Below are 16,751 nucleotides of genomic sequence, written 5' to 3' on the forward strand. Positions count from 1 at the left end.
TGAGGGCTACCTGCAAGCAGATAACCCAAATGTAATGACTGCAACAGTGAATACACTCGAACATCTACATTTATGGTAAGTGTACACAACTGTACTTTCTTGCATTTGATCCTGATCAACGTAAGGCTGTTCCGGAAACTAGTTCATAAAGAAAGCAAATCCCAAGAAGGAAAGACATCCCTGATCAGTATCAGTAAGAAACTAAGGTCCCTCATAAAATCATCCAAGGCTAACTTCGAAAGAAAAAATAGCCAAGGATTCGAAAGATAAACACAAAGCCTTCTTTAGCTATGTCAAGAATCTAAGTGGCAACTCGCAGATATTCCCTGAGCTAGTGCAAAATAGCACAAAATATACTGAACCTACTGATATTGCCAACATCCTGGCAGATAGATCCAGTGCAAACTTCACCTCCCTCTCACCTTCAAAAGGGCCCACAACAATACTGGAAAAGTGTAGTGTCCCGGAAATCACAGAAGCACAGGTGAAAACAGCCCTTTCAAAAGCCAAAAACAAAACATTAATGGGGCCAGATGGTGTCCCAGGCTGCGTCTTGCATGAACTACAGAACAAACTAACCCACCACCTAAACATGCTGTTCAACCTCAGCCTCTCCACAGGCTACGTGCCCATAGAATGGCGCACAACAACGGTTATTCTGCTCCACAAAGGAGGGGCCACAACTGACCCTGGTAACTATCACCCCATAAGCCTGACTAGCCTGGTCTGCAAGGCTATGGAGCGCATCATCATGGAACTCATTAACAAAGACGGTGGGAACCTCCAAACACTTGACCCGACCCAGTTCAGCTTTGTTAAGAGCAGATCATGCCTACTAAACCTGGTTGACTTCTTCGAGACGGTCACTGAGGCCATAGACGAGGGAAAGGTGGTTCACACAGCCTACCTTGATCTCGCCAAGGCGTTCAACACCATTCCTCACTCAGGTATTATAGAAAAACTCACCAGATTGAACATAAACCCCAACGTCACAAGATGGGTTGCCAACTGGCTTACAGACAGAACTCACACGGTAAGAATAGCGGGCTCCAGGTCCAACTCAAAGCAGTCACAAGTGGTGTCCCGCAAGGCTCGGTTCTGGGGCCCCTACTGTTCGGCATATATTTCTCAGAAGTGCAGGCAAACACAGGAGGACTATGGCTAACCAAGTTCGCCAATGACTGCAAACTGGGAGCCATAATTGACTCTCCGGCTGACACGGACATCCTTCAAAAAGGCCTTACTGAGACAGACACCTGGTGTCAAAGTCATGGCCTCAAGCTAAATGCCAAAAAATGCATAGTCATCCCGCTTGGGAAAAACAAAACACCAATGAATTACCACATAGGTGGCAGCCCCCTTAATACAGAAGAGGTAATAAGAGATCTGGGGACCCAGGTAGATAGTAATCTCTCCTTTGACAATCATATTGCCAAACTAGTTAGGAAATCCTTCTTATGTAGCCCATCTAATTACTAAAGGGTTCGCATCTAGAAATAAAGAGGTTATAGTGCCCTCTACTCGTCACTCATCAGACCCATCATAGAGTACAATGCCCTGTTTGGGATGTACCGCACAAGACACTTCCAACAACTGGAAAGACCACAAAAGTACCTCACCAAGAGGATTACTGGTCTCAAACATATGTCCTATGCAGGTTCGACTGGAAAAACTCCAGCTGTATTCAGTGGTATATTACTTACTCAGAGGTGATCTCTGCCTGACTTACAAAGCCATGTCCAACTCAGAATTGATGGACATGCTCCACCTAAAGAAATCCAAGTCACTGCAAGCCACTCGCTCTAGTGAACTAAACCTCACCACAATAATAAATAGAACATGCTGGAGGGATAGACTCCTGTCACAGAGACTCCCCATGCTTTTGAACAAAATTCCTAACTACATTAGGCAGAGCCCCTCACTAACACTCTTCAAGAGAAACCTTGACGAGTAGATGGGTAAGAGAAAATTCACCCCTGGGATCACTTCATTGGCTGTGCTTGACAGAGGCTCAGTTAATTAATCAGTGGGGCGGCAAAAGCCGACACACTCTGGCTAGGCTTATAAATGCTGTCGGGCAGATAGCCTAGTACCTACCTATGAACCTAAGAGTTTTCAAAACTGTATTTCCACATTTCTTGCTTTCTCATCTGATCCTTCACCTTATATTCTTTCTTTTGCTTTTGGCACATTAAGTTGTTGCCTGATTTTTATCTAATTCTGGTTTGATTTCCATTCCCACTTGACATTGATATGCTTCTGCTAAACTAAGCAGGGAAGTCATCTTAAACTTATTCTCCTCATGTTTTAAAGCTTTCACTATGTTTGGGTCTTGTGAGGTCCGCAGATATGTATGCAGTCCTATGATTGCAGATCTAGTTATTTATTTTATTTAACATCTGTTTACTGGGAAAGTCTGACTGGGACAGAGCCCATTTTCAGCGGAGGCCCAGGAAGAAACGCTCCAGATGCATATCTGTACATGTAATCAATTTTAAGGAGGCCCAAGGCCCATACCTCCTTCAGAATGAGTATTATAGTCTTGGTAAATACTGATTTTTTTATAAATCATCTGATAAGCATGAAGCATCCTCCTTGTTTTCCTTACCTTTTGGGGACAGTCAGTCACTCCAAAACTGTAAGTTAGAACAGGAAGAGCAAATTGGTTTATAGCTTGGACTTTGTTCCTAGATGTCAGTACTATTTTTAGTATTAATCTTATTCTTCTAAAGTATTCCTTTTTAAGTTTTATTTGCATTTGATCATGTTTTATTGTTGATCCTTCATCAGTTGCCAAATATTTATACACTCCCTTTTGGTCAAGTTCTTTTATGTCACATTCTGCCCCAGACTGATACTTTTTGGTGCTGCAGCTTTCCTGCTTTAAAGTTTGCTTTGCACATTTATCAAGACTAAATGACATTCTTATATCATCTGAAAAAGTTTTGACCACTTGCAGTTGTGCTTTCAGTTCCTCATCTGATGAGTTATATACTTTTAAATCATCCACAAAAAGAAGATGAGAAGTCTTTACACTTTGTTGTTTTTTGGGAGCCAAATTGTAGCCATGAGCTAATCTGTTAAGTAGACAGCTTAATGGGTTAAGGACAAGAAAAAAAGAACAGTGGTGACAACCACCCTGGACTGTCTCCCTTTGAATTGTTATCCCTGGAATAATAATTTGTCCTTTATCATGACTTAACTGCAAAGTAGTTTGCCATTGTTTCATGGTCGCTGTAATGTACGATCAGTGTAGGGTGTATTTTACATTTTTAAGCATTTTTTTATCCATGAATATGGGGTACTCTCAAATGCTTTTTTATAGTCTGTGCATGCCATTCTTAGATACTTTTCCTTTTTTCATTTCTCCATTATAGGTTCATAGGTGTTTACTAAGCTAACAACTACAAGGACCTTTTTAAGCCTAGCCATGCATCCCAAATCTCTGACAAGTTCTGATACCCTTGCCAAGTGTAAGCATGGACCTGGGAGATGAACCACTTACAGGTTACCTCTGTCCATTAGAAACATAGGTGCCAAACCAGGGATGAATTTCCGGTCTCCCATCCAGTTGTCCAAGTTGCACTTGAATTGGGCTACGGAGGAGCTCTGCTTCACATGGATGATGAGCCTGTTCTATAGATGGGGTAGTATCTGGGATACATACCTATCTCTGCAGCAGGTCCTGTTTATATCACAGGCAAGGTTTGTCTTAATGGGTAATTCTGGTGCTGTTTTTTTGTGGATATGCAGGAGATCCATCAGAGTGAAACAGGATGAAACTGAAGAGAGTGTGGCACAGGAAGATGCTCTGAACTTTCTATGACTTTATTTAACAACAAATGATCCTTTGTCCCATTTGACTTTCTTTTGTTACTGTTTTGTTCTGTTCCCCTGATTGAGTTTGCTTCTAAATGAATATAAACTCTGTCAGCATCAATTCCAGTGTATCATTTATACGTGATCGAAAGGCAAGTTATTGGTCTGTAGTTTTTAGGGTAACTTTTAGGTTTGCTCTTATGTAGGAGTATTGTCTTTCCTGTTGTAAACCAGATTGGTGTCTGTTCGGGATGTGCAGTTAAATAGCTGTTACTCCTGGCTAAATCTTCTTGTAAAGATTTTAATACTTTTATCCAGAAGTTAGATACTGCATCTGCCATATGGTTTTCCAGTTAGGAGCTTTTATTAAATTTATTTCAATCTCTCTGGCTGTTACTTCATTCCATTTCATATCCTATACATCTGAACTTATTCTTTCTTTTAATTCTTGTGTCCATTCAGCGTCTTAGTTAATTTTCCAGAGGATCTTCATAGGTTTTTCTCGAAAATGTATCTATTTCTTCTTTATTTTGGCAGTGTTTCAATTACCTTTGTCTCTTTCCCATTTCTGTATAAAACTTTTTCGGGTCATCAATAAATTGTTTATTTTGTACTTTTTCTTTATATTTATCTGCATATCTTCAAAGTTTTTCTGCCAGTGCTGATATTTTTAGTTTATTGTTTGTTATAGCGCATGATAGATCCTGATCTGTTCTGATATTGTGCATTGCTTTTATCACATTGTCTTAATTGCTTTATAGTTTTCTCTGTTCAATAATACTTCCATGATGACATTTGATGTCGCCATCTCCTATCCTGTATTGCCCTGTGTTTTTGTGCTAAGACGTCATCTGTCATTAATTAGTTGCACAGTAATATATTGTATTTACTTCTGTTATATCACATGAATTTCTATGAACAGTCCTAATTACTGTGTTCATTTTATCAAACTTCTAACTTTTGGGGGTTTATTGACTTTCTGCAGTCTGTTTCTTTCATTGATCTTAGTATATCTGTCCATCTCTATTAAATCAAGCAATTCTTCTCTTAGATCATTTTCTTCTAAAGTGAGGGCACATCCTTTGTTCTCCATTTCCTGCAGGCATTCTGCAGAAAGTTCCAGAGCATCTTCCTGTGACACACTCTCTTCAGTTTCATCCTGTGTCATCCATTTCTGTTTCATATGGGAACTTACTGGTCTATCACTCCACAACATTGACTGTGTTATAGTTGCCACAGTTTCCTTCCCTTGCTGTACAACTTCAACTGAACTTTTGTAGTGGTTTCTTATGGAAGGCTCCAAAATATTTTCATATGGCAACTGATCAGATGTTTCCTGCTCCACTGGTTTCTCCTTAATTTGGTGATCCATTGCTCTATCCTGCTGTGATGTTATTAGAGTTAGATTTTCTTCACTAAATCCTTAACTTTGCAGGTAATCCATAACCTCAATTTCTATTTCTTTAACTTCTCCATTACCAATTATCTATTCTGCATTTCCTCTGGGGTTTTTTTGTTGTTTTTTTTTTTTTGTAGTGTAAAATTTCCATATCTGAATGCCTTTCCCTGTATTTCTCTTCAAATATCTTTGGTACTGCTCTTTTTGTATTGATTAGTTTTACTTTCTCCTTTGCGTAAATATTGCACCATTTTAAATCTTTTTCTTTCCCATGTCCATGTTTCTTCTTTGGATGTCTCCTGCTCTTTCTGTTTCTCCTTACTTGGGGGACTCCTTCCATCATGCTGTGATATAACTTATGTTAGACTTTCTACACTAAATCCTTCACTTCACAGGTATTCCATAACTTCACCTTTTATTTTTTTTAACTTCTACTTTACTAATCTTCTGTTCTACGTTCCCGCTTTAAGATCTTATTTTTGTATTTTGAAATTTTCCATGTCTGCATGCCTTTGCCTGTATTTCTCTTTGAATATATATATATTTTTAATAGATTATACCTTTCAAAAATCCCTAGATTTTGTTCTTTATATTTTCGCACTTCCTCAGTCACTTCTTTTTGCAAACGGCCCAAGGATTCTTGGTCTGTATAATGTTTTTCATAAATCTGTTGTATTACTGAACACAAATTTTTATTTGAAGCCTCTGACAGTTTTTCTTGTGCGAGTATCTTTCTTTCCTCTAATTTCTCTCCTATTCTTTTTGTATATCTTCTTTCTGGAAATTCTGGGCTTCTTGCGTAATAATAACAGTACATAATTTCTTTCTTTATCCTCTGTAGTCCACGCTGTCATCCTTATGGCTGTTTTTTTGGCCTATCAGTTGTGATTTTTGTGGACTACTACTTCCTTCTACAACGGGGGGGGGGTGTTATCCTTCCCCTGAGCCTGGCCTAGCCCCATTGTAGGAATCTTTCCTTGTCTTGAGAATTCTGCACTGTCATTTTTTCCTAGTCCTGGCACCAGTGCACCTACCAGGATTGGGCACTTTTTTATCCTGGGTCTTGTGCACCCAGCTATCTTTATTATTTTTTAACCTAATTCTGTCCATGATATATGCTATATGAAATGCAGCAGCTATAATGCAGCTATAGGGGCGGCACAGTGGTTAACATTGTCACCTCATAGCAAGAGGTTATCTGGTTCTTTTCTTGGCTTGGGTGCCTTCTGTGTGGAGTTTGCATGTTCTCCCTGTGTTTGCATGGGTTTCCTCCGGGTACTCCGGTTTCCTCCTACATTCTAAAGACATGCATCTGGAGCATTTCTCCCCGGGCCTCCATTGAAAACAGGCTCTGTGGAACCTAGTCGGACTTTTCCCGGTCAACAAATGATAAATAAATTTAAAAAAAAAATAAAAATGCAGTCTATATATCAGTGTTGTCTTGTTGAGATTTTGTGAAAAACAGGTTCCACCTTGTGAAGGTACTCATTAAGACTTGAGAATGAATTCATTTTCAGCAATACTAATCTCCTTTGCTTACTGATTATCATCTCTTCATTTGAACCACCTAATTATCTCTCCATTTGGACTCTTGCTTTAATTTCTCCAAGTCTTTTAGGTTTCCAATATGATGACGGGAATGGACCCCATTCCTAAGTCAAAGTTCAATTAAAGTTCATGAAATTAGTATTGTTTCAATCTTTCTTGTCAGCCAGAAGTGCTCTTTACAGCACCCGCCATGTGTCCAGTAATGACTACTGCAATTCGTATGGAGTTACATGTATTGGTAGCATATCTAAATATGATTGTAGATTCTTTTTTATAAGACCCAATTGCTCCTACTACTATTGGAATTGTCTGGGTGTCTTTCTTCCACATTGCTCTCATTTCTGCCTGCAAATTATGACTTTGTGTCTCTCTGTATGCAAGACACTGTAATCACTGGGTGTAGCAATTTCAATGATCAATGCTACTTTTGTCTTCTTTTCATGGACCACTATATCTGGTTTTCTTGCATCTATCTTTTGAACTGTTGGTAATGAGTGATCCCATGTGATGTAGACTTAATCATTTTCTATGAATCTTTGTGGCTCATGTTTCCAGTGTTTTTCAGCTACGTCAGTATTCTAATGTTTGCACAATCCCCAGTGCGACAGTCTTGCCACATTATTATGCCTTTTAGTATACAAGCCTTCTGCCATTAGTATGTCGCAAACAGCAATAAGGTGTGTGACTGTTTTCTGTTCTGTTTTACAAAAACCTATATTTGTCTGTTTCTCCCACATATTCAATGTGTACGTAGCCCACTATCTTGGGCCGCCAACATAAACCTTTCATGTTTTGGTTTGAATTTGCCTCATATTAACCATTTCTGCGTTCGATCGTGATCAACATGAGGTTCTCCCAGACGTTTTCTATACTTGCAACTATATTTATGCGTTTTCCACATTTCTTGCCTTCTCATCTGGTCCGTCACCTTATATTCTTTTTGTTTTTTGGCACATTAAGTTGCTGCCTGATTTTTATGAACTTCTGGTTTGATTTCCATTCCTGCTTGATGCTGATATGCCTCTCGTAAACTAAGCAGGGAAATCATCTTAGATTTATTCTCCTCATGTTTCAAAACTTTCACTACGTTTGGGTCTTGTGAGGTCAGCAGATGTGTGCAGTCCCACGATTGCAGATCTATACATGTAATCAAATTCAAGGAGGCCCATAAAGGCAGAGAGAGAGAGAGAACCAGACAGATGGCAACTATTGTATGCAGTCGTGGTGATATTTATTAATTTGTTGACCAAGTGAGTGGGCTGGTCAGTAACCCTTTCAGGCCCAACTCTGGCCATGAGCAGCAGCAACTGTACAAAGATCTGCATCAGTAGTATGCAAAAACTAAAACAGAATTGCCAGTTTTGCACATTGTATACAGAACAGTATCATGATAATTTCTTTTTAATGCCATTTTCCAATTTCCTTAGATCTTACCATGCAGGTGTTATGCATTGTATTCATGTCTACTGTATTGTGTTGTTTTTCTACCCACTTCGGGCATCTTAGCTAAACCAGAGCCTTCCTTTTTATGAAGTATTAGAATGTTGTCTGTGCTTTGCTTGCTTTATTTAGGACATTTGGATACTAACTATTTTTTCCCATTAGGCTATCAGACACTGGGTGAAGAATATGTTAACATAATCCAGGTAGAGCCATCGAAACAGAGAGTCCCTTCAGTGCTTCGACGGATGGTTTTGATCTGTCTTCATAGTTTTGTGCCTTATTTGGTTGACAAGGGGTTAATGCACCTGGAGCATGAAATACAGGTGGAGGACAGTGGAACTAGAGGGCTTCCTAATAACCATGCTTCATGGTTGCAGGGGCGATCTTTTTTCCGAGACTGGATACGGAGGCAGGTTTGCTCCTTGACTGAACAACAAAAGAAGTCTCTTCTGCAGGCATCTGTTATAGCAAGACATGCCATCACTCTCCTGCACCGGCTGCACATTGCTTTATTTTACCTCAATGGAGTTTTTTACCACCTTGCCAAAAGGGTCTGTGGCATCAGTCATGTAAGTTTTAGTCAGTTGCTTCTTACCTGTTTTGATGCTGGTTGGCTACATTAACTCAAATGAGAAACGGCTAAGCAGTTTTAGAATTGTTGTCTTGTACAGACACATTTTCCAAAACATACTTGAATCTCGTATCCTTATTTATTTATTTTATTTTATTATTATTTAGTACCTTCAGAAATAAATTGGATTGTTAGTCTTTGTGTTTTCATGTTCAGTACTGTTTTCTAAATTTAGTCCTACTTATTCAATAGTAGTCATTAACAGAATTTTATTTCATCCAAGAAGAACTCAACAGGGAATAAATGGAGTCAGCAAGCAAAAAATGTACCAAGAAAAATCAAACAGGCTGACTTTCCAACACAGGCAAGCAGAGCAGCAGCAAAAGTTGCACATTTCCAAATAGGCAGCATAGGAATAAGTAATCCAAAATCCAAACACAAAGAGCTGGAAACTGTATGGAAAACAAACCTTTAATATAAAAAATAAAAACAGATGAGCGGTTTCACATATAGCTTCTTCAGATCTTTAGTAAAACACACAACACACTCTGATGTTTAAATAATATGACATAAGCAGACATAGATCAAACTAACCAATAAAAGTGCTGCAGTGTAAGTGAATGGACTGCATTATGTCTAACTAAAAGCCAAAGCATTTATAGAGCAATATACACAAAAAACATCTAAATGTATAAAATAAAAGAAAAAAATTTAAAATCAGTTATATTTTCTGTAATCTTCGAGACTTTAAAATAGGTTTAATAGAAACATGTTCATTCAGGCCAGGTTCACAATCTGACCACAACAGTAAGAATCCATTTCAGCTCTGCTTTGTCTGTTTTATTAGTAACATCACCTAGTCTCTCTGTGGGAACAGTAGAGTCAATAGCCATAATCATATACGTGTGAACAGTACCTGCTTGTGTAATATGCTTAGCTAACACGTTGGTCTCAGTAGACCTCCTAATGCATTATAGGTGGTCTCTGATTCTGTCACAAAGATGTCTGTTCATCTTTCCTATGCAAAATGCAGCACATGTAGTGCAGTGAGCCAGGTAAACAATGTTAGATGTTACAGTTTGCTGTAGCTTTAAATTTGAACAGTTGTCCTGAGCAGGGATGTAAAAAGCTATTATAGCCAGCAGTAAAAGGGCAGAAATTACATCTTCCACGGGGATATGTGCCAAAGGATAAATGTTACTTATTAAAACTACAGGAACTCCTAGGGTAACACAACATCTGTTTGAGAGATAAGGAGTTCTTGTAATAAAAATGAGGCCTCTCATGCACTAGCTGTGCCCACATCAGGGTCAGTCATAAGAATATTCCAATTCCTATGAAAAATGTTTATAATGTCTTTGTTGTGATAGGTAAGGTAAGTTAGTACCATACAAACAGGAATTGCAATATTAAGTGAGAGAAAAACAGGCATATGGTATATTTAAAGAGAAAACCAGGGGAGAGAAATAGAAGTAAAGCGATGCAGTGGTGCAGCAGTTAACATTGTTGCCACACAGCAAGAGGTTCTCCGGTTTGATTCTCGGCTGGGGTACCTTCTGTGTGGTGTCTGCATGTCCTCCCTGCTTTTGTGTGGGTTTCCTGTGGGTGCTACGGTTTCCTCCCACATTACAAAGACATGCATCTGGAGCGTTTCTCCCCAGGCCTGTGCTGAAAATGGGCTCTGTCCCAGTCTGACTTTCTCGGTAAACAAATGTTAAATAAAAAAAAAAAGTTGAGAAAGGGATAGTAAGGTATGAATAGGTACTAGTTCACATTTAGGGATATAGTTCATCTTGGTTTTGAGCAAGAACAGAGCTAGCTTTTGGCTAGGAAGTCTTTCAGAATGGTTTTGAAGGATGGGGAGGGAGGGTGTTGCCATGATGGACAGAGAGAGAGAGAGAGTTCTAGGCCTTACCGTCATGGTAAACATATAGGCAGTGCCCAGCAGATTTGATAGGTTTGTGGACAGATAGGAGTTTTTGGTCACTGGATCGTAATGACTGACTGGGTACATAGTTGTGTCGAATGGTATTTAGGGCCGGGCAAACAGATGGATACTGGATACATTTATAGGTGTGTATATGTTAGTTGATGGGGTAGTTTTAAACAATGTAATCTTTTTAGTGCTATAAAGTAGTGCTGGGTTCTGAAACTTTGTTAAAGCATTGTTCATGTTTTGATTTTTTGATGCCTGGAGGTTAGTGAGGATGGGAGCACCATAAAGAAGTGTGATGAGGAGATAAGTAGTGGCAAGTGTAGTTTTAGTTGTATTGGTGAGAAGGTTTTTGGCTCTGTGAAGCATCCCTAGTTTTTGATGACATTGTGTTATGTAGGTCGAATTTAAAAATATCACTATCATCCTTAATAATTTGCTATGAAACATGACTTCAATGGGTGTATTATTGGGAGAGGGGACTTTACATTTTTTTTCCACAAGAGAGGGATTGGGGGGGGGAGTAGTGTAGTTTTTTTTTAGGGTTGAGCATGAGTTGCGAGTTACAAAGCCATATTTCAGTGGCTGTTAAAGCTTCCAAAGTCCTTTTAGGAGGTGTACAATGTTATCAGATGTGGGAATGAGAGTGGAGTCATCTGCATACTATATTAGGGAGTCCTGATGTGTGATTGTGTGGAGGGTGTTGGTGAGAATGATAAGGAGGAGGGGAGCAAGGCTAGCGCCTTGTGATACACCAGCATTGACTCAGAGGTATGGAGAGAGGGTGGAGTCCCATTTTACTGATACTTGTTGGAAAGGTAACATTTGAACCATATAAGGGTGGACTGAGAGAAACCTAGTGAGGATATTTGAAGTAGAAGTTTGCTGTGATAAATTGTGTCAAAGGCTTTAGACAAGTCTAGAAATAAGGAGGAGATTAGTTTGCCATTATCTTTAGCTTTATTGACAGTATCTGTGTAGGTTAGAAGTGCTGTGTAAGTATTATGGGAAGGACAGAAGTCATGTTGCGTTGGTGATAGGCTTTCATCCTGCAGAAGGTAGTTTAACAATTGTTTTATTTTGGGGAGTGGGAACAAGATTGCTCATAGGTCTAAAGTTAGAAATGTCTATTGAATTTCCTCCTTTATGCAGAGGGATAATGTGTGACTTTCTCCAGACAGAGGAAATATTGAGTTCCTGGACTGACCTACTTAAAAGGATTAAGACAGGATAGGCAAAGCTTTTCTTCAGCTGGAACTGGGGCTTTAGTCAAGATGGAGGGAATTATGAAGAGTTCCAAATGTCAGTCACTTTTGGCCCAAAACCTTCAAGCATCTGCTATAAAGATGAAGAGGAATTTCACCTTTCAACACGACAGTGACCCCAAGCATACTTCCAAATCAACAAAAGAGTGGATTCACCAGAAGAAAATTAAAGTTTTGGAACGGGCCAGCCAAAGCCCAGACCTAAATCCAATAGAAAAATCTGTGGGGTGACCTGAAGAGGGCTGTGTACAAGAGATGCCCTTGCAATCTGACAGATTTGAAACGCTTTTGCAAGGAAGAGTGGGCAAATATTGCCAAGTCAAGATGTGCCGTGCTGATAGACTCCTACCCAAGAAGACTGACTGTTGTAATTAAATCTAAAGGTGCTTCAATAAAGTATTAGTTTAAGGGTGTGCACACTTATACAACCAGCTTATTGTACTTTTTTTTTCCCCCCTAAAAGATTTGTTTGTTTTTTCAATTGAACTGTACAGATTATAGGTCACATTAAAGGTGGGAATAATATTGAAATTATTTATTGTGGTCTAATTTTTTATATCACAAAAACCTGGCATTTTAACAGGGGTGTGTACACTTTTTATATCCACTGTATAGATCTACTAATGTAGTGTATATTTTTCCCTCAATTGCAGTTGAAGTTCAACTTTTCCAGTGATCCCATTTATAATCCTTTTTTCAGCAGGCACTCATAGAATAGCATCTTCTAATTGGCTATGCTTCCTTTAATTGTGCATGTATTGCATAAGTTGTCCACAAATAAATGTGGGGTGATTGCTTTTCATACACAGATATCTGCATGCGTACACACAAACACAGTGCCCCTGACAAGCCAGATCAGTAACTGTTTAACTATGATAAAGTGACAGTAGTGCTGAATAATTTTTATGCACAGACTGCCTTCCCATCACCAGAGATTGACCATCTTATGGCATTGTACATCTGTGATGAAAGTGAAAAGTAATGGCCTAAGCACATCATTTCAGCTTGTTGCTGTGAGATATATGCACTGCTCCTTACCAGCAAACCATATCACTGAAAGTTTGTGATCAAATAAATGTAATATTTCTTGTCTTACACACAGCCTGCCTCCTCATTCTTCGGAGATACTCATTATCTGATTCCATAGACCTCTGATGTTTAATTTTGATCAAATTAAAAGAAATAATACCCATCACAATGTGTTACAGCTTGTTGATGCACATCCCTTCCCTAACAAGTCATAATGATGATTATCATTTGATACTAATCAAGTAATAGCCCTTTGTTTTCAATGCAGACTGCTTCCCCATCTCCCTCCCCCAAAACTATCACACTTTGACTGCTTGCGCCCTGTCTGGTTTACTGTGTTCAGAGTGAAAGAATATATACCATAGTACTGTATTTTCAACCTGCTGGTCTGATCAAGTAATTTATACTTTCATAGTCTGCCTATCCACCCCCCACCAAAAATAAATAACTTAGTTTTAACTGTTGACACCATGAATGTTTGACCATGATTCTTAGTGAAAGACATAATATATTTTTCTTGTTGCTTTCAGATACATTGCCCCTCCTTGGCAAAACATATCAATGAGTGTCTTGCATTGATCTAGTGTCCACCCTTTATTTTTGCAAATACTTTGCCGTCCCACCTGCCATCTGAAAAATAACCATGTTCTGTTTACTTGGATGTTTGACTGTGAGTAAAGTGAAAGAAGTAATGATTGTACAGTTATATATTTCCAGTTGTTGATGCTGGGTAGATGCATTGACCTCCCCCAGCACACACACCCTGACAAGCCACAGTGATACATTTTTAACAGTGATTTTCTCTTACTTTCACACACACACAGCCTATCATCTCCCACCTAAAAATGAGTGCATTATGACTGTGTACCCATCAGATGTTTGGCTGTTGTCTACTGTGCTGCTTGCTATTAGCACTCCAAGCACATATTTCAGTCACTATTTGATAAAATAAAATCAAAATATCATGCATCACAGTAGGCAATGTGTGCTATGTAGCCCTGCTCATGAACATATCTGTACTCCTCCCAGCTTTCTTTTTAATACCTAGGTGCCCTCAACAGAAAATGGTTACTGAAGTTTGAAGCATTTATTGTATATGACTGTGCTTTGAAGAGAGACAATAGGTATGCATTAACACTGGTTGCAACTGATGGTATATACCTACCTCACATAGCAACGAGTCGTAGATTAGATAGTTGTGACCTGTTACTATTTGAGAAGGAAGGAACACTCAGATAAGTGACATAACATTGACATGTCCATGCTGGGGTTTCTGCATAAGTAACTTGTGTTCCCCAACCACAAACGTTTGCCTTCACCATCTGTGACTGCAGCTCTCAGCCTCATTCATATTCTAAAATATGAATCCAGAAAAAGGCACAGTATATGGCATAACATATGCAGTATGCAAGGAAACCATTGATAATGTAGCTTGTAATAGGGTACCATTTTAGTCAAAAATGTCAGGTTGTAAAAAATGTACCTGCTGTATTTTATTTTTATTGGCATTGCTTCAGTGCATTTGTAATGTTATTCAGTATAACTGTGATGTAGTAGAGACTCTGAAGGAGTAAATCAGTCATCCATTTAAAAAAAAGTCAAGCAGTGACCTTAAGAGCTGTATAATGGGTTCACTGCTGCTGAACTGCCATAATGTACTCAACTTTCAGGTTGCACATTTAGGGAGAATGTATGAAAAAAGATACTTATCCCAAGGTTGCATTCATTTTTGCAGTTTTAACAACAACAACAAAAAAAAATATCTGTGAGAAAGCCAACTTACCTCTCCAGCTGTGTTTCTGTCCTTGTTCATGTGTGCCAACTGAACTTATTACCCATAGCTAAGGGGTTAAGATAGTTAAGTCAGTGGTGTGATTTCAGTAAGAGACTGTTCCTTCACAAGAACAAAGAGTTGGCATTTATTACCTAATAGTTATTGTGGGGATGCTGCTTGAGTGAAGCAAGGGAAGTAAATGTTTGACTCTCTTCAGGATCTATCTTCATTGTTAAATTCTGCATTGTTTGCAAAGTCATGAGCATGGTTGTCCAGTACTCTTGATTTTGAGGCTGAGTTAGTCCCAGACTTCAGTAAATGTCTACAAGCATGTCTAGTTCAACCTGGTGTGATGTACAAGAATGATACTATCACCCCCATAGTGGAGGTCAGTGCCAAATTCTTTACATTGATTCAGAGAAATTAGTTCAGCATTGCAGTTGTGGTTGAGGATGCTATCAGTCCAACCTTGTTGTCAATCTTCCTATTAGTTAATCTAAAAGATTAGCTTTGCAGTGAAATTAGAGATCATCTTCTGATTCTGTAAGAACTCTGTGTTTGATGCCCCTCTTACCCCAAGGCAAATGACAAAGATTTTGAATACCTAAAAAAATGGCTTATAACTTTTAAAAACAAACCACTTATCTGATGCCCTTAATTTAAAGGTTAGTGATATTTTATTGCAGAATATTTTTCTTAGTTTGGAATTTTTTGGAAATTTTTATAAGAAAACATAATTGTAAAGATCTATGCAGTGATTGCTGGGAAATTTCCAATTTTGTATCAGCAGGTCAGAGCGAGAGTAAATTCCATCTGAAATGCAACCTTATTCACAAGACCAATGTATTTCCACCACAGCTTTGAGATGGCAGTCAATTGGGCAGCATATAAATTAGTGCTGTCCCTATGTGAAAAACAATATTCATCAAAAAGCCAATAAAAGTTTTATTGATTTTGGATTAATTTGGTTTATGCTCAGCGATTACAGTGGCTGGTTGTAAAAAAAAAAATAAAAATGGAAAATCTAAGGGAAGGTCTATGAAAAAAGAGACGTAAAATTTTTGGTTGAGAGTAACATTGTGCTGATCAAAAGGAAGTAGACCAGTTTGTAAGCTCACCGAAGGAGATGGCTTCCAAACACCTAGAATTAAAAATAAACCAAACACATTCAGAATTCTTCAAAATAAGTGGGGCTTTACAAGAAATATAAAGTCAACTGATAAAATGTCTGACATACTGATTAATTTCCATAAATCTTGGATTAATATTAAGGAAAGAATAGCAGAAAATATGGCTTCCCTGGAGGAACTATTAGAGAACATAGTAGAACTTGAAGACAGAACACTGAGAATCTGCCGTTCTTTTCCAGTCTGGAGAAATTGGTGGGAGTAGACTGTATTGATGCCTGCAGCAGAAGGAGAAGATAACTTGAAGAAAATGCAGTTGATGGAACTGGCAATACTGAATGGAACATACAGAGATACCAATGTCAAAACACGTAAATATTTTTCATAAAGTATATTTTTCATAGTTATTTGCAGTATTGGCTATTTATAGCAGTAATAGTTTTGTGTGCTCTCCCAGCTGGTAAGGATCGTACAGTAGCAAGAGAAGAGCAGAAATTTTATCCTTAAATGTTTCCTGCTGTACAGATTAGGTTAGTATTTGTTGGTTTTGTCCGTCATTGTGTGTAGCTTAACTTTGTGTGTGTGTGTGTGCGTGCAATACATGTATTTTTATAATCTTTATATATTTATAAAGTGCACCTTGTACATATACATGCATACACGGCTTTATGTATATGTATGTGCACACACACACACTGTTTTTAGAACACCTGGAGTAAGGTACGTCTGGAAGTATTATTGAAGTAGTAGAGAGTGCTCCTAGATAGCAGCATTTTGATGGAGCACTATTACAACTGATTATTTGAAACCACATGCTTTTGTATTGCTCTGTGGTTGAACTTT

The 16,751-nt window shown here is 38.5% G+C and overlaps 1 protein-coding gene across 2 annotated transcripts in view; it reads left to right on the forward strand.

Annotated features, from left to right (window-relative positions):
• PEX10 (peroxisomal biogenesis factor 10) overlaps nt 1-16,751 on the forward strand; it is a 159,621-nt gene that overhangs the window by 31,910 nt on the left and 110,960 nt on the right. For both annotated transcript variants that reach the window (XM_044062995.1, XM_044062993.1), the window contains exon 4: nt 8,372-8,778. In XM_044062995.1, the coding sequence (XP_043918930.1) occupies nt 8,372-8,778 (407 nt within the window). The remainder of the gene's footprint in view (nt 1-8,371; nt 8,779-16,751) is intronic.

Source organism: Protopterus annectens, chromosome 2.part1 (assembly GCF_019279795.1).
Source record: "Protopterus annectens isolate FY-2018-M chromosome 2.part1, PAN1.0, whole genome shotgun sequence".
Classification (NCBI taxonomy): Eukaryota; Metazoa; Chordata; order Ceratodontiformes; family Protopteridae; genus Protopterus; species Protopterus annectens.